At 37.1% G+C, this 25,736-nt stretch overlaps 1 protein-coding gene and 1 non-coding gene across 2 annotated transcripts in view; one reads left to right on the plus strand and one right to left on the minus strand.

The window, feature by feature from the left end:
- Nucleotides 1-7,882, plus strand: part of TNIP3 (TNFAIP3 interacting protein 3) — a 49,653-nt gene extending 41,771 nt beyond the window's left edge. Inside the window, exon 12 of the mRNA XM_081812943.1 lies at nucleotides 7,270-7,882. Within this exon, the coding sequence (XP_081669069.1) occupies nucleotides 7,270-7,298 (29 nt within the window). The 3' untranslated portion in view covers nucleotides 7,299-7,882. The remainder of the gene's footprint in view (nucleotides 1-7,269) is intronic.
- Nucleotides 7,883-9,749: 1,867 nt separating this feature from the next.
- LOC115939133 (U6 spliceosomal RNA) lies at nucleotides 9,750-9,856 on the minus strand. The gene has a single exon (XR_004074058.1). It is a non-coding gene; the product is annotated as a U6 spliceosomal RNA (small nuclear RNA).
- Between the last annotated feature and the right edge of the window lie 15,880 nt (nucleotides 9,857-25,736).

Below are 25,736 nucleotides of genomic sequence, written 5' to 3' on the forward strand. Positions count from 1 at the left end.
AGTTCCATCCACGTCGTTGCAAATGGCAAGATCTCATTCCTTTTGATGGCTGCATAATATTCCATTGTATATATATACCACATCTTCTTTATCCATTCATCTGTCGATGGACATCTTGGCTCTTTCCACAGTTTGGCTATTGTCTGCCACACTTTCTACTGCTTGTTTCTGTGGTCTCATGAGGCCACTCAGGAATGGGCTGTATAAACAGGGCTATAACCATAATCCCACCTTTATTCTCATCACATATAATCAAAAGTCAGCCATGCCTGCTACATGTTTAAAAAATCTCATATGACACACACCTGTGACTCTACATTGTTAATTTCCAGAGATTTTAATCTATCTAGAAAAGCTGAAGATGAGCCATATTCCAATTTCAGGCCATACTTGAAACTTGATCTCATTTAGATCTGATCTGAGATCAGAGAATTCTATTTTTTACCGAAAGGAGCCCATTATGGAGTAAAAATAGAAAGCCAGGGTTAACACATGTAGTTTTGCAGGTCGTGTACTTCACAAGTCCAAGTTCTTCATGGTAGTCTTTGAAAGTAGAACCTCCTAGAGTCGCACAATACACAACCTGGACAGCTGTACACAGCAGCACTAAGAGTGGTGAGGGCCGTAGCTTACAGTAGCATTATAGAGAAGAAAGATAAAAAGTGAGAACTCTATAAAAGAATGTCTAGGTATTTATCAGAAAACTGTAGGACTCTTTTTTTCTTTTCTTTCCACTATGAATATAACCATTTGTTTTAATGAAGTTCTTGGGTTCCAGCCATAGTAGAGAACTTTTATTAGAAAGGCATACTATTAACCATAATGATTGTTGCATAATGTCTGTGTTTTTGAAATCTATTGTTGTATAATAGCTGAGCTGCCACCCAATTATAATTTTCCACTTCGTATTATATTGGTCTGGAATGAGTATTAAAGATATTTTCTCCCTGAATTGGAGTTTAACCACTAGAAAATACAATTATGCAGAAGAGAATTCAGTAATGTTATAGAGCCATTTATGTATCACTAATAGATTCTTCTTGGACCAGTGTAATAGAAGCTAATAATTACATAAGGTAGAAGTGAGTTGTGATCATCTTCATAGTGATTTTTGTCTGCTTGGGAAGAAACAGTGTGTAAACATGCTAAGAGTCTACAGATGTAAAATTACAATAAAAAATAAACCTCTATTATGTAGCAACCTCAGTATTTTTAAGACGTTTTAATCTTCACAACAATGCTATAAAATAGGTTTTATTATATTATACCATTTTATGGATGGGGAAACTGAGGCTTGGAGAATTTAAGTAGCATGCCTAAATAACACAGTTGGTAAAATTTAATCCTGGGATTAGATTCCAGATGTATAGGATTTCAAAACCTATGCTTTGAATCACATCCTATAGTGCCCTCGACAACCTACCTCTCTCACTCTATTAGAATTTTCTACAATGACAGATATAAAATGAGAATGGGGGATTTAACTTGGATAATTATATGACTTAAACCTATTCCTCAATAATCTTTTCTTCCTGTGAAGCCATAACATGTTATTTGTGCTACTCATTTGGTATTTTGAATATCACAGGTAAAAGCCAAAGTACTATGTAAGATTAAGTATGTAATAAATATGTTATGAACGAATTCATGCTTGGTCAGCCCTAGTGGAAACCGATGGGATATGTTGCCATATGAACCCTTTCCTTCTCTGCAGCTCACTGTGGCTTGTCTGGGAAGAGGGCTGATCTTGGCTAGGGGACTGGAGAAAGAAATTCCTTATTCAGAAATCTACCTGTTTTTGATTTCTATTTCTGCTCTTCTAGCTTCCAAAGCTGATGCTATCTCAAGGGTCAAGCCAGTTCATAAAAATTGGCAAAAGCTCTTAGATCACCCTCGTCAAAAAAAATCTCTCATGTGCCATTATTTAATTTCAGTGGTGATTCTTCTTATTTTTTATGTCATTTAATTGGAAAGATCTTTTTGATTTGTAGGTCCAATGCAGTTGGTCAGAATTCTTAAAAGTAACTTTGTGGTGTTGTTAAATAGGAGTTTAGAAATCTTTTTATTATACAGACATTTTTGTTATGATATTACTCATTGACTTATTATTTGGCTAATATGTTTATCTTTCACTATTCAGGAATATACTGCTAGTCAGCATACCCTGTGTTTTGGGCTATAAATACCCAAACTCAAACAATGGAAGAAAAAATGAGTGGAAAAATTAGGCCCAGTGTTTGTTAAATTATAAACAGGAAGTATTTTTAAAACTCATAAATTTTACTCATATAATAAGTACTGAGGTATTATACTTGTATTTTAGTGAAAATGACCTTTTCAGAAATATAGATAATTAAATGAATATTAATCTGTATGTGTGCTTTATACATTGTCCTAATTCTCAGTTTTTATTACTTTCCTATGACTCCCGACAAATTTTACTTTTCTGATCCCAATATATATAGCACCTTATAGTTTGATCCTAGTATCCATCCTTATAATTCCTCTCATGGTAATCTAACCTGAAATAGTGGCTCTGACATCTACACGTGAAGTGTTTGCAGGGCAGTAGCCTTGTGATTTTTAAAATGTACACTGGGTAATGAGTGGTTAAAGTGCTATGATCACTAGATCCTCCTTTAACATTCCCTGAGGCAAGAATACATGGAGAGCTGTGTACTTCAGATTCAATATTTAAACATCATGAATCAAGCATAGAAGCTATTATAGTCTATCCTTCTATTGATAAATATAGCTGGAAGGGCAGAGTGACATTTAAAATGCTCACATTCCAAACAGTTCTGTTCCAGGACACAATGGCACAGGAAGACCTGAGCCGTGGCCCATCCCCTTCTCTTCCCACCTTTCTCCTGGGAGGGATCTTGAATGTGAATTTTTTTTTTTTTTTAAAGATTTTATTTATTTATTTGAGAGAGAGAGAGAATGAGAGACAGAGAGCACGAGAGGGAAGAGGGCAGAAGGGGAAGCAGATCCCCCGCTGAGCAGGGAGCCCGATGTGGGACTCGATCCCGGGACTCCAGGATCATGACCCGAGCCGAAGGCAGTCGCTCAACCAACTGAGCCACCCAGGCGCCCTTGAGTGTGAATTTGAGTACAGCCCAGTTGGCACATCCCAACTTCATCCGTGTACCCCTCATTACGCTACAAACAGCACCCCTTGGCTTTAGGCCTGGGAAAGAGGACCACATGAGGCCTAGAAGCAGAAACAGGGTCACTTGGGCAGGAATTTTGGGGTCTGTACGTGGGTACCAAGAGCTTGTTCTAGAATGAGGCAGACTCACAGTGGGGAGGAAGGTGGTTGGAGGAAGGCCAGAGCAGGGTCCTCTAAAAGTGGGGACCTAATGAAGGGCTTCCTGACCAAAGACTAAAGTCAATAGGTACTGAGTACTATTGAACACTCTTTGGGTCAACTAATTTCCAGTTTTGCTCTGTTACTGTCTCTGGTTATTTTAGAATGCTTTGTGGACATGTTGGAAATTAACTCTTCTTTCAAAAATTAAAGATTTAAATAAAGGTTTTCGAGACATTTAAGACTTACTTGGCTTTCTCTCTGCACAGCTCTAAATAATCACATTTTTATATATCGAAGTCCACAGATGTTAAGGGGTTACAGTTTCTGTTTAGAAACGTGATTTTATGAAGAACATTTTAATCTTGTTTCATCTGTTATCAGAATAGGATGCAAAATGACTTCCATGTTTCTAGAACAATTATGGCATAGTTGAGTTAGTATAACCTTGAAAACATGTTGTTTTGTTTCTTCCTTTGTGAAATGTCAAAAGGCTATGTTTTCTACCTACATTGCATGCCAGTCTCTTCTGTACCTTCCAAATTTTTCATATGGTGCAGAGTTGAACTTCGTCTAATGAGCTAGAGCTCAATTCTTACACATTTGGAAGGACATGAAATGTAGGCATGTGAGATTGTGTTGTGAGCAAACATAATTATTTCTTTACGATATAGAAGATCAAAGCCTAACTATTATAATTGGCCTTTACTAATGTCTAGTAATAACTAATTAACCGAATACTGAGTGAATTCATTTCCTAGGGCTACCGTAACAAAGCACCAAAAACTAGATGGTTTAAAACAGCAGAAATTTATCCTCTCACACTCTGGAGGCTAGAATTCTGAAATCCAGGTGTTGGCAGGTCATGCTCCCTCCAGAGCCTCTAGAGAAGTCTCCTTCCTTGCCTCTTCCTGCTTCTAGTAGCCCCAGATATTCCTTGGCTTGTGGCAGCATAACTCCAATCTCTGCCTCACTCTTCACTTGGCCATCTTCTCTCGTCTGTGTCTGTGTCCAAATTTTCATCTTCTCATAAGGACTCCAGTCATATTGGATGAGGCTAATCTAGTATAATCGCATATTAACCTGATTATATGGGCAAAGTCCAATTTCCAAATAAGGTCACATCCACAGGTACCAGGGGTTAAGACATACACATATCTTTTGGGGGGGACACAGTTCAACCCATAACACTAACCCTGTACCAGAAACTATTTTAGGCACTGTATATATTTATATATTATCTCATCAAAACCTTTTATAGCAACTCTATGAAGTGAGTACTATTGTTGTTCCTGTTTTAAAATTGTGGAAGCCAAGGAACAAAGAGATCATGTCACTTGTCCAAGTCCACATAGCTGGTTATTGGCTAGGACATAGACAAGCTGGACAGTCTACCTCCAAAGCCCACACTGTAACCACCAAGCAATATGGACAAGCCCAGGCTACATATTAAAATATAATAGTGTCGGGGCGCCTGGGTGGCTCAGTCGTTAAGCGTCTGCCTTCGGCTCAGGTCATGATCCCAGGGTCCTGGGATCGAGCCCCGCATCGGGCTCCCCGCTCTGCGGGAAGCCTGCTTCTCCCTCTCCCACTGCCCCTGCTTGTGTTCCCTCTCTTGCTGTGTCTCTCTCTGTCAAATAAATAAATAAAATCTTTAAAATATATATATATATATATAATAGTGTCATCATTTGGATGTATTTTATTTAAATAAATTCTAATGGCCCTCTCCTGAAAGCCAGAATCTTTATTTCTCAGTTTGCATCTTTTTATAATTGTCTTTATAACTGAACATTACAGATCATTTTAGTTTGGTAAAATGGCTGGCTTAGTTGGATTTTTTTCAGTAGTATGAAGAGATGTAGGAGTCAGTATAAATAGTAGAAGTTACTTAAGAGATGTAAGAAACAGAAGAAACTTAGAGACTATACTTGTGTGATTTTCAATACAGATGGATAAAATATTAAGAATATTTTTCTTTTATAAAATACATTACTTATCTTACCAGCAGTTAATAAAAATATTAATCAAAATTTAGAGACAGATAGTTTTATGTCTATTTCTGGATTTATAGAGAAGAATTGCAGGAGAAATGCATCCTCACCTTATAATGCTGTAAAGGTCGGCTTATTGGTAAGCTAAGTGATTTTGCTAAGGGAATATTAAATAAAGTGTAAATGTATATTTATATGTCCAGGAACATATGAAAATATAGGTGGTAAATATATTCCTATGCAGACATCAATTTATAAGCAAAGACTAAACATTCTGATTAACATTCTATATAGATAGATATAGGTAGGTAGGTGGATAGATAGAACCTAGATGAGAAAAATGCACACAATAAGGCTAGACTAGTCACAATTCCACTAGGTGAATAAAATTGCACTATTTCTCTTAAATGGAAAATAAAAATCTGTTGGGAAATGAGGTTTCTATTGGATATTGCATCCCAACTGGGAAGAATGTTTACTTACGTACGTTTCTGTACTGTTGATGCGTAAGCATACACATTCTGAGGTGAGTGGGCATGTAGAGAGCAGAGTCCCCTTCGAACCTGTCTGCTGCACTGGTGCACTCTCCCCTCGTAGAGGACTCTAGATTCGGCCGATCCCTGATGTAGAGGCAGACATGGACTCTGCCACCAAGATCTCTGGGTCCTATTCAGATCACTTCAGCGTCATGGTACTTAACGTGCACTCTTGTGAACATAAAGGGATAGAGTGTAACGCATACCATTAATAAATAATAAGGCATGCAATTAGTGAGTGGAATTCTTTACCAACCAATAAGGCAAAGCAGATTGTGTCTAGCACTGTGAGAACCCACGATTCCCTGGTGGCGTTTCTCTTGCCCTGCCATTCAAACCATGGAGACAAGTCTGATGACAGAAGTCTCTTCCCACACTCACTGCTTGGGGATGCCCCGCCTTCCCTTCAAGGAACTGAAGACCTGTTTTTTTCTTTTGTTCACATTTCCATTCTGCCATGGATCCTCTCATGGGTCACACCCCCTCTCCGTCTAAAACATGGGGATAATGACCCTCACCTCTATACCTATTTCACAAGAGTGCTATGAAAACTACAAAGGAATTAATTTTTCTTAAAGTTTTAAGATATCTAGGGGTAGGTATCATAAATGGATTAAATCTAAAGTCCAGTGGATTATGGTTCTGGGTCCAAATTTATGCTCTTACCATATTAGGTATCTTTTTAGTGTAATGGCCACCATTCTTAGAAGAGTATTTTTTTTTAAGCTTGGAAGGAAACTGTTAGTTTAGATGTTTGTTTATTCGAAATACCAAATACAGGGCGGCAAGAATAAAACATTTAACATATTCTCAATTGTTATCATGAATGGAAAAATACCTTATTTCTTGAAATTTATATGTATTTTTTCAGTCACCATGAGTAGCTCTCTTCAATTGTGTCTTCCCTGTAGTGCTCATCTGTGGTATTCTATCTTAGTCCTACTGAAATATACCATGTCTCTCACATTGGCCTTCATGGTACATGAACACATCTTAAGCGCTGCGATCTTTTCTATCACTTTGATGATAATGTTCCCTTCACCATACTTAAAGTAGTTTATGTGGCAGTTATCTTCCCGTGGGCTAAGTACCAAACCTAATAGTAACATATATGACTTACTTTCCTAAGCAAATGCCTGAGCCACCAAAATGCCAGCAAAGATGAGAAGTAGTACAGAATATTCCTCTTCAGGCATGAGTAGAACTAGGCCACAGCTGATTTCACAAAGTGGTAAGCATATGTCAATGCTTAAAATAATAACCCTCCATTTCCCGCCTCTTGATTTTTCAGTGTAAACTTGTGGAAGCTCATGAATAAAATATTTCTTTTTTTTTTTTTTTGCCAGCCTCAAAGTTTATGTTAGCCCCGAGCCAGAAGAAATGAATTTTTAATTTTTAATCTGAAACATTTTCCTTCTGTTTTTCATAGGTTTCTCCTCAGAAAAGAAAGTCAATTAGTAGAAGCACACATAAGTGGAGGAGCATATTGGCCAAAGGTAAAGCTTGGCTGAGGGCCCTCATTTTTCTTTTTACTGGTAGCTTGTGTCTGCACAACTGCATGTCATCTACTCCATGATTTGTGCACAGTAGTGTTTCCCTTTGGCACGGAGAGAGGAAAAGATTTGGGGCAGCTAAGATCCCAATCAAGTCTGAGAAGCCAGCATTACACAACCAAACGCAACGTCCAGTTTCCTCGAAATGAGATGTCGCAGATGGATTATGGGCCATTCTTTGAAACTCTCTTCAGCATATGGCTGCTGGATTTACAGAGACTGATTTCATGATTTCAGCAACTCCACTTTTGGTACAGTGATGTTCTCTGTTGATTGAAAAATATATTCCCTGGGGGAAAAGTTCCTGCAGTTGTAAATTTGTAACATTGCTCCTATTGTTTTCATAGGGCTTGGTTCTTTAGCCAGTTTGACTAGATACTGTGTTCGTCATTGTTGACCTTGGTGAACCTAGGAATAGGACTGAAGACGTGTATAGACGTCCTTAAACTAAATGAATGGTTCAATCTGAATAAAACGGTAACCTCGAAACTATGCTTTCAACAGATCCTTCCTTTAAGGTGGGGAGAAATTGTGAGTCTCCTTTTTTTTTTGGTGGGATAGATTATGAAAGATAAAACCCTACTGTGATGATGATGGCTTCGCTGTGTTCATATGTACTTATAGTAGTAGTTCAGAGACACATGGATATAGGGTGAAATCTGTTTTTTCTTCCCATGGATTTGAGTAATTATTGATGAACAACACGTCTGACTTCTCAAACCTATGAAAGGAAAAATGAATGTATCCAAATTCTATTGCAATTAAATTATACAGTGGCATGACAGATGTCTAAAGACTAAGCCGATTTAAAAGTATTACGTTCATCCATTTAATAAGGTTTCTGCTATGACCAACTGGAGGTCCTCTATGTGAGGAGATGTATAGCAGGAGGGTGAGATCCATGGATATCTGTAATCCTAGAAGCACCTAAAGAAATAAAATAAAACAAAGCTGTCATATTGCTGTCAAAGAAACAATCCAACATACTGCTAAAACTATCTGGCTCCAGCTTCCAGAAGTTATACTACTTAATTCCAGCTCAGACTCTCTTTTTTTTCAACTTCTGAACGTACTTGCAGCTTTGTGTAATGGGAAGGTGAACCAGCCTTAGAAAGTTAAATACTTTCAGCCTCGGTCTGGCTACTGGGAAGATAATTCCTGAGAAAGAATTATCCTTCTCTTACGTTAATTCTCTAAAGCTTTGTTTTTGCTGCTACTTATTAAAGAGACAAATCATTCTTGAGCAATACTTCAGCATAAGTGAATCAGAAAAACAATGGGGTTTACAAGTCAGTTTCGTCGATGCTTTTTTTTTTTTTTTTTTTTTAATTTCCATTTCCTCAGATTCGTGGAGAAGTCATTGCAATAACAACCTTTAGTGGTGGATTAAGTTTGCCAACTGAGATGTACCTATTGGCATAAAGACTGAACATACATACAAGACGTACCCTTTGATAGACTCATTCTAGGTAAATCGAACAGCAATAAAACATGATTTAACCATACCACTACTATTATTGAAGTCCTCCTATTATTAATTAGCAAGTTGGCAAACATTGGCAAGATTATGCAAATGCTAATGTAATGGGAAGAACTCCAATTTAAGTGGGACCTAATTTAATTTGAATTCCCAGTGGGTGACTGCAAATGTAGGAAGGGGACCCCTTGCTCAGAGTGCAACAAAAGACAGAATTTCTACAAGAAGACAGATTTCTACAGCCCTGGCCCAAGAGCCATCCAGTCCCTCCTGTGTCCCTCTCCCCAAATCATTTGTTTGGGGGCTTCTGTCTCAGCCCATGATAAGGGTCATCCTCAGCTGTGGCACTTGCTTCATTATCATACACAATTTTTGGAAATTATGTGAGGAACAGCTGTGTCCTTTGAAAGGAGAGGAAGTCATACCACACAGTCTCTTTTATCCAGGAAATGGAACATGAGAGCACATTTTAAGTTTTTGATGATCATGGAGAATTTGACCTTGAAGGTATCACATGAATAAAAAGGTATATTCACCTTGTCTTGGTTGTGACATGAAGTCAAAAAGAAAACCTTCCTTCGGGTCTGGTTAGGTCTGGGAGTTAGTTGACCCCATTTTTCTGACAAAAAGGATATTTCGGACTAAATTGCTAATATGAAGCATGAACAGACTTCCAGGTAATTTTCTTTAGTTTATTTACTGAGCTCTATCACTTGATGTTCAAGTGCATTACATGGTAGAAGTATGCGTCTAAATGGTCGCTTTCATGTATCAATACTTTTAATGTAGCTCAGTCACAAGTGAAATCAAATCTAAAAGACATATGACCTCCCAACTCAATAATTCAATTTAACAATTTTTTATTAAATTTTTTTTTTTTTAAATATGGAACATTTCACCAATTTGTGTGTCATCCTTGCTCAGGGGCCATGCTAATTTTCTCTGTATCATTCCAATTTTAGTATATTTGCTGCTTAAGTCAGCACAACAATTTTTAAATGAATACCCATTATTTTCAAAAATGTCTAGGCAGCGCCAAACATCACACACTGTGCACTGTTCTCTGTGCACTATTTTTGGTTGACTCCATATTTGGAGGGGAAGGCAGAGCCATTTAGCAACTTTTATTCTCCCCAATTTGGGGGGTCCTTCTGCCCCCTTTTCATTTTTGCCATTTTTATTTCCATCTTCCCGGGGACCCCAACAATATTAGATCCGAAGGAGATATAGAATCAGTTGCATTGCTGTTTCAGCTACACTACGATCCTCCCTTCCCTGCCTCAAAATTGCCTAAGCTCCAATTATACAGCTCAAAAGAAAAGAAAATATTTGCTATAATTTTTAATAATTTTAGAAATAATTTCTCTTGCTTCATTTCCTTCTTACATACCTCCCTCTTCACTACCATCAGTCTTTTGGTCCAAGGAAGAAAGGTATTCTGGGGGAACAATTATACTCTCAGTGTCTGTGATTCTGCAGTAAAGGAAACTTCTACCAGCACACACAAATCACACACCCACACACTCGCTCTACACTCACACCACACTCTACACACACACCACACATACCATATACACACACCACATACACATATATGCCACACACACGCACAGAGACAAAATACAGACACACCACACACCATGCTCACCACATACAGACACACCACACAGACATTCCCCACATATGCACATGTATCACACACTCCACATACCCTGCCTCTACCTTCTTACCTATAGATCTTCATTTTCTCCATTTGTGACTGGGTAGATTTATTCAAATGGGAAATTTTGCATGATAAAGCTAATTTTTTTATGTTGCCTCAAATCCCTGTATGTATAATATATTGCCAAGAATACTGACAAACTCCATCCTAAGCCTCCTACAGGAAGCAATAATGTTGAGATCTAGAACCAAATAATTTGCCAGTAATTGCTGAGTAATATGAGACTTTTAATGTTTATGGGAATGTGTGAATTTCACTAATTTGTGTATTGCACAAATTATTTTAAGTTTAAATATAAATTTAAGGGCGCCTGGGTGGCTCAGTTGGTTAAGCGACTGCCTTCGGCTCAGGTCATGATCCTGGAGTCCCTGGATCGAGTCCCGCATCAGGCTCCCTGCTCGGCAGGGAGTCTGCTTCTCCCTCTGACCCTCCCCCCTCTCATGTACTCGCTCTCTCTCATTCTCTCTCTCTCAAATAAATAAATAAAATCTTTTAAAAAAAAAATAAATATAAATTTAAATTATAAAATAATTTTTCCCTGCTCTCCTCTGATTTTATTCCATTCCAATATCAGAAGGAGGAGCACAATTTATGGGACTCAGGAGATACTATTTGGTAAACTAAACCCAACCCTTGGGGCTTCCCGGATGTGCTTAACTTATTACCGAGCTTTAATTTGCTGAAAGAATCCATCTTAGTAACTAATTTTCCTGAGTCTGCTCTTGCCTGGTAGGAGTGTGCTTAGATGGACTAGCAATTTAATTTGCACATCTGTGGGGGAACCTCATGGCTCCCCTCTCTCTCCTATCTGCAGCCGAAGTTTGATGACCCACCTCAGTCAACCACAGACACACACACGGCTGGCAAGAGTAAGAATGAGACCCTCTGAGGGCGCCTGGGCGGCGCAGTCCGTTAAGCTTCTGACTCTTGGTTTCAGCTGGGGTCGTGGCCTCAGGGTCGTAAGATCAAGTGGGGCTCTCGGTGGCGCTGAGCGCGGAGTCTGCTTGGGACTCTCTCCCTCTGCCTCTGCCTTGCCCCCACCCCACCTAAAACAAATGAATAAATCTTTTTTAAAAAATGAGACACCCACCCCCCGTCACTCCGAGACACCTGTGCAGGCAGATCTGGCTCTGCTGAAGTAGAAGAAAATGAGTTTGAGAGACTTGTTTCTTGGTTTCCAAACATCCATTCCTTTGTTTTTGTTTGTTTTTGCTTTGGAATAGCACCAATGTATCCTTTTGGAAAGTTATTTTTCCTCATTGGACCCAGTTTGATCTAAAGTGCCCTGGCCTCTCCTAGGCAAGAGGCAACCATGCGATCCAAACCAGGCTAACCGGACACTCCATTGCTGGAATTTGAACTTCAAGCCCACATAGTCCTGGGGAGGCCATGGTCCTTACACGGCACCTTACGTTTGATCATGTTCTGCGACTTCCATGTATTTGATACGAGGAACCCAGTGTCTCTCCAATCAATTCTTTAAGTCAGAGTTTTTCTTGTCTGAAACAAAAGAACCTTAATTAATTACAAGTGTGAGAATTAAAGCTCAGGGACTATCTGTCAAGGATATTGTGAGGAATATGTATATGTTACACACACACATTTTTAATGATATATTTTAAAGTGGAAAATAAGCCTTATAATAATACAATCAGATAAGTTAATTCAAATGTTATGTTTGCCAGTCTTACAAAATATTACCTTGGATCATTGTGCAGTATATTTTAATATGGAAAACACCATAATAAAAAATAAAATACAATTCTTCATTTGAATTTTCTTCTATATCCAAAAAGCCCCCTAGGAAAATATTTTAATGAGGAAAACTTGGGAAAATTTCCAATGAAATAAAACCACCAAAGCCCATGTCTAACTTCCTTACTTCGTTTTCTGAAGTGCTAACTTGCGTATAACAATTTACGTTTTCATAGGTTGTTAATAAATAAATTATAGGAAATAAAATTCCTTTATATAAGAACTATACCAAATGAATTCTGCTTTAACGTCTCAGTGGGATGATGGGTTTTTTCCCAGCAAAGTTAAACTCTTAACATTATAAACTTCCAATTATTCTGTAGCAGAATGTTAATTCAGATGCAGAGTAGTTCCTCAATGAGAAGTTAAGATAAAATTCCTGAATGGCTTCAAAATTGTCTAAGTCAGTACAGTGTTAGATAATGGATTAATTCTACACGTATCCTAAGTCTCACCTTAATCAAATATCTATTTTGGATATTATTATTTGTCAATGTCATTTACTAGAAATGTGTTTTGTTTTTATAAAAATGTATGGTGTATGCAGTGATGGGTCATGCAAAAGAAACAGAGGCACTTTCTATTCTTTCTATTGTCTAAAGAAAATTATTCTAGCAGCTGTAGGGAGGATGCACTGAAGCCAGGGAAAGTGAAGCTCCTTTTAATTTCCAACATATTTTTTGGGTTTTCAAGGTCTTTAGAAGTATCATATTTTTATGTAAAGCACAGAAGACAGTCAGAATTTGGCAATTTATATGGAGCAAAACATTACAATATTCAAGTGCTCTAGCAAAATTTTGTAAGTTTTTTTTTTTTACAAAAATGTATTCTTTCAATAATTAGCAGAATCTAGAATCATTTTATCTGAAAGGACAAGTAGCCTTTATTTTATTTTTATATTATTCCTCGTTCCATAAGGCTCTAGCACTATGACAAAAATCCATCTTTCCCATAAAACATTAAAGGTTCGTCCCAGAATATAGATTAATTATAAGAAAATTTACAAAATTGGGGCACCTGGGTGGCTCAGTTGGTGAAGCGTCTGCCTTCGGCTCAGGTCATGATCTCAGGGTCCTGGGATCGAGCCCAGCTTTGGGCTCCCTGCTCAGCGGGAAGCCTGCTTCTCCCTCTCCCTCTGCCTGCTTGTGTTCCCTCTCTCTCCCTCTGTCAAATAAATAAATAAATAAATAAATAAATAAATAAATAAATCCTTTTAAAAAAAGAAAATTTACAAAATTAAAATGGATTTTTTTAAATACAGGAAATGGAGAATCAGTGTTCTGACTTAAATTAACTTTTCCCTGTTTTATCATATTTTCCTAAAGAAAATTATCATTAACACTACTGAGCAAACTTAACTTTCCTTTGGACATTCTTTCTTGCTTCATCACCAAATAATTTAACATCTATCTCCTTCACCTCCTCTACCAACTGGGGAGACGACATATGCTAAGTTACTTTCCAGTAAAATGAAAAATCAATCATGTAAAAATAAGTTTTTGTCGGTTTTTTGTTTGTTTTTTGTTGTTTACCAATAGAAGTAGTCACGGTAGTTTAAGAACTTCTAAATCCTTCAAGAGATCCACTTTTATCAAAGAGAATGTAATGAGTGGCTATAACAAAATTTTGTAAAAAGAGCATGGGATTTGGAGTCAGGTATAGATTCTGTTCCTGGTTGTACCAGCTGTGAACTTGAACAAGTATGCCGAAATTAGTGAACCTCAGTTTCCATAACTGAGAAAGGACAACAAGAAAACACTCTCAGAAGATTTTTGTAAAAACCAATTCATATCAAACATGTAATGTTTGGCACTGGGTGGCGTTCAGTATTTGTTAGCTTCCTTCTGCTTATTGTGATGGTGAAAGAGATTTCTCTCAGGTAACATTTCCCAAAGTGTCCTTGGTATGCGGGAAATAGCTGTGCAGGAAAGGATTGCCCGTGCCCATGAGTATAAAATGTGTTTTGTCCAACTCAGCTTTTACTGTAGGACACTACTCATATCTCTTCATGTGACATTACTTACATTGTGAATTGTTCCCAACATGTTAAGATGTTAAGTTACGTTGACAAGTTATGTTGATAAGTTCATACATAGAATTAACACAAAAACCCGATGCCATTCAAGATTAATCTCTGCAAGGCAGAGGCATCAAATTCTAAATTCTCAACTAAATTTAGATATATTAGGCTTATTAAAAGGTTAGACCAAACACAGAAAATGTTATGATATCACGTATCATTAAGATTAGCTTCCGTGGGATGGGACAGTGTAGAAGGACAAAAAGGAAGTAAACAAAAAAGGGGGTATACACCCTGATGGGATGGACAGGTGCAGATGATGGGAGGAAGCCCAGCCCTGTGAATGGGTGTGTTATGCCAAATAGAAGGTGGCAGATACAAGGGAAGATCAATTTAGATGTAAGCCCCAGGAAAATCCAACAAGGAGTAACAATGGTGTTCAAGGTGAACGTGACTGAAAATGGATCGAAGCATGCAAATCAAAAGGGCTTATCCTGATCCAGAAAGAATGAAACAAAATAGAGTATCTGGACACATTCTGAAAAATTTTGTATTACAAAGATAAGGTAATAATCATGAATTTAAAAATAATCCTCATACAAGTTTCCAAGCTAAAAAAATCAATCGGTCTATAAAGGAAAAATAGAGGGATACCAACCAATCCTGGACGATGCAACATACAGGAAGATAATGGAGTAGCACTTGTCTTTTTTTCTTTATACTCTTACTTTCCATTTATCTTTTCACTCATCTTTCAGGTATCAATGTAAATAACATACTGAAATTATATTAAATTTTATATAAATTGCTCTATAATGTCCTAACAACTTATTATAAGGCAATTATAAATGTCTTATTTCTGGGGCACCAGGGTGGCTCAGTCAGTTGAGCATCTGACTCGATTTCAGCTCAAGTCATGATCGTGGGGTTGTGAGATCAAGCCCCACTTTAGGCTCTTTGCTCGGCTAGGGTCTGCTTGAGTTTCTCTCTCCCTCTGCCTCTCCCTGCCTGCACTCTCTCTCTTAATTAAATAAATCTTTTAAAAATAAAAAAATAAAGACCTTATTTCTTAGTAATACATATTTGCACTTCTAAAAATACATTTAAGCTTTACCATATCTATGGCTGGTTAGAATGTAGCAATGATACTGCAAGGAGCCTGTCTCTCTGAGAGTTTATCTTCCAATTTTTGAAAATCTGAAGGTTTTATTACTTTTATAATATATATATATATTCTATATCTATATATAATATATAGGTCACAGTTCAAAGCCAAAGACTAATTGAGTAAGAAGTGTTTATTTTTGAAACCTCAGAGCATTTTACATTTTGGCCATTGCACAAAATCCTTTTTATAATTTTTACTCTATCTTGCAATTCAGAAGAACTTCAAGTAAAACTCAGATTTCATGTTTATCTCCCTTAGAAAAACAAATTATATCATGGAAGGAGAAACTAAATCACAGATGTGAATATAGAGTTACCAATCTAGCAGAATTGCAACTTTTTATATAATTTTCTGGTTTGTAGGCGCCCCGATGAAGCCAAATTTACATATGCCACTTTATATAGAGGAATTTTGGAGATTTTGGTCAATATTCCAGAGTCAAGCAGCTTCAGGCACATTCTTCATATTAATGTCTTCAAGGCACCTCCAGTTTCCAAAAGACAGTTAAATTGTTGATTGGTTTCATCCAAGTTCCTAATTAGGTTATTTCAAAAATTAGAAGTATAAATACTCCATAGATATACCTGAAGCTATTGAAGTAACAGGAAAATAGTGGTAAAAAAAGCATAAATCCAAATGTTTTTCCTTTATAATTAATCTGTGAAAGCAACTTATATATAAATTATATATATTAAATATTACATATATATCTTAAGTAGAGCACAAAATAGACAATGAAAATATTCTAACAGAAATGTAACAACGAAAGATGAACTAAGTTTTTGATAAAACTTTTTTTTTTCTGGTAACTTTCTGAAAGTCTTTTTGCACCAATAAATGTGCCACCTGGTACATTTCAGATTTTTTTTTTCTTTTAAGATTTATTTATTTGAGAGAGAGAGAGCACACAGGAGCGAGCAAGAGGAGGGGCAGAGGGAAAGGGAAAGGGGGATAATCTCAAGCAGACTCGTAGCTGAGTACAGAGCCTGTGCAGAGCTCTATCCCAGGACCCTGTTCATGACCTGGGTGGAAATCAAGAGTCGGCCACCCAACCGAATGAGCCACCCAGGCACCCCATTTCAGGTTCTTTATAAAAGATATCCAAATCGATTGCTAAGGATGTTATATGTAGCTTGTAAAAGTTAGAAACAGTCATGCTGGTGTGGCATTTACATGTTCTTGGACAGAGGATTGCTAGAATCAGAAGCAGAACTCAGAGTGTAGTAAGCTTAAAAAAAATTCTTCTCCCATTCTCATCTAAGCTGCCCCTGCACAGTCTTCTGATTTCATTAGGCTCTGGGAGTAAGGGGAAAGGAGCTGGCCAACCAAGAGAAGATGCGGGGTTAATAGGTGAGTTCGAGGAAGGGTGACATCAATGAACACCCATCATCTGACACATCCATGACCAAAACCAATCAGCTTCACTTAATTGAGAACTCCAGGAACATTACAGCTAGAAGCCAACTTAAGTGCCAATGTCTCTGAAGCCTTGAGGTCCTCTGGTAAATTAGCACCCACGACAAGCTACATGGTGACCATCAACCAGGCTAGCCACCAGAAAACTGTTCTGCGAAATGCTATCTGTATGGCTCATGGAATGAGTCATCATGTTCTTTTCTGGAGTTTTTGAATCTTAGCACACAGTTCACAGCCTAAGAAGTTTCTCTGTTCTGGGCGCCTGGGTGGCTCAGTTGGTTAAGCGACTGCCTTCGGCTCGGGTCATGATCCTGGAGTCCCGGGATCGAGCCCCGCATCGGGCTCCCTGCTCGGCGGGGAGTCTGCTTCTCCCTCTGACCCTCCTCCCTCTCGTGCTCTCTGTCTCTCATTCTCTCTGTCTCAAATAAATAAATAAAATCTTAAAAAAAAAAAAAAAAAGAAGTTTCTCTGTTCTTTACTAGCATCAGGTCAGCTCTGAGAACCCGTAAGAGAAAACAGCTATCTTTGCTCTGCTATACTGGCATTCACCACAATCCCTGCATTTTCTTCTTTCACTCTTTACAAACTTTCTTAAGAAAAAAGCTGCCTTCTTTTCTTCACTTTTTCATCTACTCACAATTACTGTCTTTCGTTTTTTGAAGATGATACTTGACTGAGGACCTTCTCATATTGACCCGGCACCAGCCATGCTGACCCAGCACCAGTCCTTCCGTCAGAGGGTCAGGACGGTATTCCTAAGCTTTCTGCATGGCTGAGGCACCTCTCTGAGCCAGACCAGCTCTCAAAAGTCAGAGAGGATCCTTATAAAATATTGAAAAGAAAATATTGTGACCCAATGTACTTGTCAAAATCTTGTACCATGAGCTCCCATATACAGAAGCTCAGACTACATATCCCCATGTGAAAGTCTAAGAAAAAAATGTTTTAAAGATACTTTGTAGCTAAAGAACGTATTCTAGATGGATTAAACAGTAAAAAGAAAAATATAAAACCCTAAAAGCAATATTTAGCAAAATGGAAGAAACAACAACTGAAACCAATATATTTGATCTATAAAATGCAACCATAAATATGTAAATATAAAGGAGGAAACATGTAGGTAAACACCATAAATACCATATCTGGTATTTACATGTAACATATAGGTGAATATTTTAAAAACAACATAAATATGTAAACATTAACCAGAAATACATAAGTATATCAAATATGATGGACAATTATCTAACATGTCTAATGTATAAATAGTTTCAATAAATCTTTAAAAGCACATTTATTTAATAAATATTTGTTAAGCACTTATATTCTATGCTACCTAAAATGAGCCTGGAATCTTCATATATTACTAGTGAGAATATAAATTAGTTTACCTTTTCTGGAAAGCAATTGATGCCGTGTATCATGTGTTTTAATAATGCTCCAGTCTTTGATCCAGTAAAGTCCTCTTCTAAGAATCTAAATTAAAGAGTCGGTAATGTAATCAAAGGTCTACATGAGAGTCGTTAAATAAATTGAGAAACCCATCTAAGAGCCATTTTATTATTATTAAAATTATTTACAAAAATTTAACATAGTAGAATGTTAATTTAGCTTTAAGAAAAATCACCATTTAAAAAAATGTACTTAGGTTCACAGTTCATTATCTGCAGTTCTGAAATTTAGAAGCTCCAAGTAATAAAAACTATTTTATAACTCATTTAATAGCAAAATATGACCTGAATTCATATGAGGCTATTTATAGTCTTTATTTATCTTATGTATTGTAAACTTCAGACATTTCAGTATTAATGTATTTGATTAAAGGCTCCTGCCCCAGACCACACTAGGGATATTATACAATATACAGTTTATACCATATTATCTTTTTATAGCTAATCAATTCTCAATTACCAAGCATATTTTGGTTCCAAAAGTTTCAGGTAAGAGATTGAAGACCTATGCACAGTCTCAACTAAAAAAGAAAAAAAAAATATATCCATCTCTATATTTATTTTTCATTCTATCTAGTGGATAGATGCATGGAAGGAAGGAAGGAAGGAAGGGGGAAGGGAGGAGAGAAGAGGAAAGAGTGCAGGTGTGAAAAAGAGGAATTTTTCTTTTTTTTTTTTCTTTTTTTTCTTTTTAAAGATTTTATTTATTTATTTGAGAGCGAGAATTAGAGAGAGCATGAGAGGGAAGAGGGTCAGAGGGAGAAGCAGACTCCCCACTGAGCAGGGAGCCCGATGCGGGACTCGATCCAGGGACTCCAGGATCATGACCTGAGCCGAAGGCAGTTGCTTAACCAACTGAGCCACCCAGGCGCCCAAAGAGGAATTTTTCTAAAATATTAGTACTTATCTATGAACAGTGGGATTATAGCTGATTTTATTTTCTTTTTAATGTTCTGAATTTTCTAAAATAAGCAAGATTTTAGAACAAAGAAAAATCAAAAAAATTACAAAACATTATTTGGGAGTTATTTTATATTAGAAGCCCTTCATGGAAAACACAAAGATAAATTATTTAACCAACTTAGTGTTTGAATTATCACAAATTTAAAAATAGTGAAGGGTATATTAATGGATAGTCAGTATAAAAATACATGTATGCATATATAGTTAATATTTAATTTTAATTTAGGCTGTATTTCTGTAGTCATGTAAATACATATTATATACACACACACACATATGTACAATTTTCTCCATGAGGTCTACCCTGTCCATCCCATTTAAAAAGGCAACATCTCTCATGCTCTAGATTTTCTCTCTTGCTCTTTTTCTCCCCCCATTACACTTACTACCTTCTATCATGGTATATTTATTAATTTATTATGTGTATCACCCCTGCTAGAACATGAACTCACAAGGGCTTGGATCTTTTCTCTGTTTTGTTCACAAATGTATCTCAAGCACCCAGAACAGTGCCTGGAACATATTAGGCATTTGGTGCATATTTGTTGAATTAATTAAGATATATATAATTCTGAAATACTCAGTAACAAAGAGAACAACACACACTTCAGTAATTCATAGAATCTCAGAATTCTTGGAATCCTAGTATCTGAAAGGAGTCTGAGCTCTCTTTAGTATAGATAAATATGGCTTAGCTGAACATGGTTTTAGGACATTACTCACTACTAGATAGGCTCTCTAAGTAAGGTATTTATTTTATGCTAAGAAATGTTTATAACCAGTTTCTAGTAGAAACTTTCCTTGAGGTTTGCCTTTTTTTAATGTTTTTCAGGTTTCCAAAGAGAAGATTAAGAACTCTTCTAGTGATCCTATCATGTGATCCTGGCTTAGTGATTTATTAAAATAATATCCCTTTGACCCTTTTCATCTTGTCTGAGAAAAAAAAATCTTATAATCTAGTTTCCAAGGATAATGCAGAGCATAAGAAGAATATGCAATATGGACGAAATGATCTACATAAATTTCCGCTATGTTATCTACACAGTCTACATCCTTTGACAGTACTTTTAAATTGAATGCGTGGAATGCTCATGATTCTTCCTGAGAACAAATGGCTTTCTTCTCATCCCCTGGGCCTGTTCTGCCACAGGATACCCGCAAGCCCAGGATCAGGACACAACAGTGCTAGATGTAGCTTTCATGAAGTTGTGTATGTGTAAGCACAGAGAACCCATGGAGTGGTGCTGGGGAAAGAGGGAGCTGGGGTGGACTCTTTCACTCTCCCAGCATTCTGCAGGCCAAGTCATAATTCTTCTTACACTTCATATACACGAGCTATGCGAAGTGGCCATAAGATCGTAGGCTGCCTTCGCCTTTGATAATCTGAAGTCAGAGCTTAAATTCCCAAATAGCAGAAGGGATAAATGAAAACATTGGCTGGATGGTTTTGTTTTTTGTTTTTTTTTCTTGTCTTTAGTTCCTCTAAGTGTATCTTTCACTTACACATTCTATTTTAGGATGGTACCTTCCACGCTAAAAGTTTCTCCCCACTGGTCTTTGGGGAGGTTGACTTCTGCTGCTTTATGATGGGCTGTGTAGCAGACACTTGCTTTTTTCCTGGGCCTTTTTGCTTATTATTAAAACCTGTATTTGGTGCCGGTATTAGGTCTCAGGGAAGATTAGCCCTGCCCCAGTCTCAGCCCCAGAGGATAAATCTTGATTACTTTCGATCAACCATAGCACAATAGTTTTGTTTCCCTTGCCATTTTGAAATTGACTCAGAAAGAGGTACCTGATCCAATTCTAAGTAATAAGACATGAGTGGAAATCTGCTGGAGTAGTTTCTGGGGAAAGATTCTACGCTCTTAAAAAAAGACATTAGAAAAAAAAATAAAAAGAGAGACATAGAGAGAAGACTCTTGTGTTTGTTTTTCCTCTGGACATTGATCTGTGAGGATGTATGGTTTGCAGATAGGCTCATTCTGCAAACATGAAAGGCCTATCCAAGATGCCAAGGCTGGTAGAACAAAAGGAATGACTCTGAGTATTTAATGGCATTCTTAAGTTGCTGAATGAACAGACCTTGGAGGCTCCTTCCATCTGAGATACTAGTTATGTGCAACAGTAAAGTTTCCATGTTGACCAAGCCACTTTGAATAAAAGCTGAAGATGTGCCTCTTCTGCAATATGGTAGCAGCTAATGTGCACATTTTTGAGACAGGTTTGGTTATTTGCAATAGTAACCCATCCTTCCATGTTTTCAGTTCTTATCTTTGCCAACCTCAGTCTACGATTTCATTTTGAGCAATCACTTTGAATTTTTGAAGTGGTCTGTCTCTTGTCTATCTAAATCCCTTTGCTTTTTGAACCAACAAAGTAGAACACAAAAGGCATATATGAGAAAAAAAATCTGGAGATCTAACTACCTACAAATCGAATAATAAATAGACTCTCCCACAGTCTTATTTCAAAGCTACTCTTTGAACTCAAAATTTTGGCATAAATTTGAGGATTGTTTATTATATGGAATAGCTGTGTTTCAGAATTTTGACTGTGTTATAAAGCTAATGCTAGTGATTTATTTGTTGTTTGACGTGATAAAATTAAAGGCATATTCCCAACCAAAAACTCCTCCAGGGAGAATTGAATTTTAAAATTTCCAGCAAAAAGAAACTATCAGGTTCAAAAATGTGCTTGCTAATATTCTTCACAGTCATTTGAGAACTTGCAAAGATTTCTCAGATGGGATATTTTCATTCTAACATCACTACCAATTTCCAGTAAATCCAAGGTTATGGAACTTGTCACATTCCCCCAATTTTTTGACCACACATTTGTGATTTTCCTTAACATTTCTGTGATTCTAACTTTAACATCTCTTCTACTTTTAATTGGGTATATACTATATAAATGAGGATCCTGTGGTGAATTTATATGGAAAGAATGTAGAATAAGAATTTGGAACTCTGTCTTCTTTGCCCTGAGCCTAGACTTAGAGCTGGAACATCATTTTCTCATCTTTCACACAAGGAAGATGAGCTTGACCCAGTTTTTCTAAAAATTTTCCTCTAATGGCAAAGCAAAAATGAAAATGTTTGCAACACAAACACTTTTTGGAAGATTTCCATCATAGATAAAAAATTTAGGCCAATGTTGCTGTCTAAGGGATGATATATATTTGTTTTCGTATGTAAATATTGACTAAAATTGAGATGTCAGAAAGATGCACCACGCATATTCTGTGACTCCACTCTATTTATATTCCAGATATACCATATTTCTCAAGGAATATGCATTCTGTAGTTTTAAGACTTGACAAAATAGTTTCTTTCTATTTTAAAATCTTAAGAATTTGTTTCTAGGGGCTCCTGGGTGGCTCAGTCGTTGGGCGTCTGCCTTCGGCTCAGGTCATGATCCCAGGATTCTGGGATCGAGCTCCGCATCGGGCTCCCTGCGCAGCGGGAAGCCTGCTTCTCCCTCTCCCACTCCCCCTGCTTGTGTTCCCTCTCTCGCTGTGTTTCTCTCTGTCAAATAAATAAATAAAATCTTTAAAAAAAAAAAAAGAATTTGTTTCTAAAGATGTTAGACTGCAATATCATACGTCATCAATAGGTGCCACCACTTCATAGAAATTACCAGAATGTACAAATTCTTTAGTTCAATGTCCATAAGTTAATATTAGTACATTTAAAAAGAAGCATCATGAATGTAGAAGAGGCATAAAGTGGCTTTATTTAAAATAAGGATATTTTCCAGTAGGAATCTAAGAGAAGTAAAATTGCAGATAAATGCTGTAAAAAAAAAAAAGCTTTGTGAAATTTAGTGAAATCAATGCAGGATGATGTATGCATCTTAGGAAAGCATCCATTATTTTCCTGGAGTTTGGGATACCAAACTTGCTATTATGATAGATTATGCCATATTCAAACTTGAATTTTTTAAATAAAAAGATATGATTGTTTCCAAATATATTCAAATCATTTTGGTTTTTTTTTCATTTCAAGTTTTTATTTAAATTCTAGTTAGTTGACATGTATGGTAAAATTGGTTTCAGGTATAGAATTTAGTGATTCATCACTTACATATAACACCCAGGGCTCATCTAACAAATGCCCTTCTTAATACCCATCACCCATCTAGCACATCCTCCTACCCACCTCCCTCCATCAACCCTCGGTTTGTTCACTATAGTTAAAGAGTCTATTATGGCTTGCTTCCCTCTCTTTTTTTTTTTCCTTTCCCCTGTGTTTACCTGTTTTGCTTTTTAAACTCCACATATGAGTGAAATCATATATTTGTCTTTCTCTGACTTATTTTGCTTAGCATAATACATCTTAGTTCCATCCATGTCTTTGCAAATGGCAGGATTTCATTCTTTTGATGGCTGAGTAGTATTCCATTGTGTGTGTGTGTATAATATTTATATAATATATATAAAGAAGAGGTGATATATATATATACATATATATACATATATATGTATATATATATATATATTTCCATAGTTTGGCTATTGTTGATAATGCTGCTATAAACATTGGGATGTTTGTGCCCCTCCGAATCAGTTTTTGTATCCTTTGGTTAAATACCTAGTAGTGTAATTAACTTTTTGAGGAACCTCCATACTGTATCCAGAGTGGCTAACAGACACGTGAAAAGATGCTCACCATCACTCATCATCAGGAAATATAAATCAAAACCACGATGAGATACCACTTTGCACCTATCAGAATGGTTAAAGTTAACAACACAGGACACTAACAGATGTTGGCGAGGATGTGGAGAAAGGGGAACCCTCTTACACTGTGGAAATCATTCTCTCTTTTTAAAGAAAAAAAATAATAATGGCAAAATGTTGTGGTGGAAAACTCATGGGATTTGGAGTCAGACAGACTTACTACGTTTGATCCCAGTCCTTCCACTTACTACTTGGACAATCTTAAACAATTTTCTTGACCTTTTCTTTTTTTTAGAATCAGAGTTTGTATATCTCTTTTTTTTTAACTTTTTTTTTTTCTTTCATTTATTTATTTGACAGAGAGAGACACAGCGAGAGCAGGAACACAAGCAGGGGCAGTGGGAGAGGGAGAAGCAGGCTTCCCTTGGAGTAGGGAGCCCGATGCGGGGCTCGATCCCAGGACCCTGGGATCATGACCTGAGCTGAAGGCAGACGCCCAACGACTGAGACACCCAGGTGCCCCTCAGAGTTCGTATACCTTAATTGCAAGGCTTACACATCCGACAGAGTTTTTGGAAGATTAATAATGCATATAAATCACCTGATACATAGGAGGCATTCAAAAGGCAGTAATTATGAGCGGTAGTCATGTTTCAGTAAAGCCTCAGAAACTACGTTATTACCATGACATAAATATGGTGGTGTTGAATGTTATTATTAATAATTGTAATATTAAGTTATGATATTAATTTTAATATGTTGTAATTAATTTTAATATGGATCTAACATTTAAGAGGTAAATATATTTCCATATAAAATCAAATTCCATTTAGCTTTTCTATTCCCTACTTGGAAACTGAAAATGTACTTAGATTTAACTGATCTGGTGACAAAACTTGAGGTAGGAAAAAAGACTCATTCCAAATGTCTGACGCAAAGGCACTTAAAGTAATGGGCCTCCACAGCCTTCTGCATGTACTTCTTCTGCTCCTGCTCTCAGGACACCCCAAGTTAGGCCATTTATCATCATTGTAGGTCAAAGTTCAGGGGTTGAAGGAATGAAGAAGAAGAACATCTCCTTCCCCAATCCCACCCTTGACATGGTAAACAATTTCAGCCTAGAGTTCCTTAGAGAATTTTTCCCAGGCCTAGAGAAACCAGAAAACCAAAGACCTGCAGAGGTGACATCGTCACATAAAAACTACCTCAGAAACTTCTCAGCAGGCGTGACCAAGGTAAATAGGAAGGACCCTGCCCCCTGCTGCCCAGGCTATCATTCCCAACATGCTCTACGCCACCGCCAACTTCTGCAGAGCATGTCCTGTCAAGGGGCTGACCGTGTGACGTATGTATAGGATCAGCATGGAGGAAGCACTGCTAGACAATGGCATCTGCATGAGTTTGCCAGGGCTGCTGTAACAAAGTACCACACACTGGGTGGCTTCAACAACAGAAACTTCTCATCTCACAGGTCCGGATGCTGGGAATCTGAGATCAAGGTGCCAGCAGGGTTGTTTGTTCTGAGGGATGTGAGGAAGGATCTGGTCCATGCCTCTCCCCTAGTTTATGGTGGTTAATTGACCTTTTTAAAAAATTTTTTGGCATTCTTTGGCTCGTAGAAACATCAGTCCATTTTTGTCTTCATCTTCACATGGTGTTCTCCGTGTGTGCATATCTGTGTTCAAATTTCTC

Source organism: Leptonychotes weddellii, chromosome 2, assembly GCF_054177405.1.
Source record: "Leptonychotes weddellii isolate Sample4059 chromosome 2, ASM5417740v2, whole genome shotgun sequence".
NCBI classification, from domain to species: domain Eukaryota; kingdom Metazoa; phylum Chordata; class Mammalia; order Carnivora; family Phocidae; genus Leptonychotes; species Leptonychotes weddellii.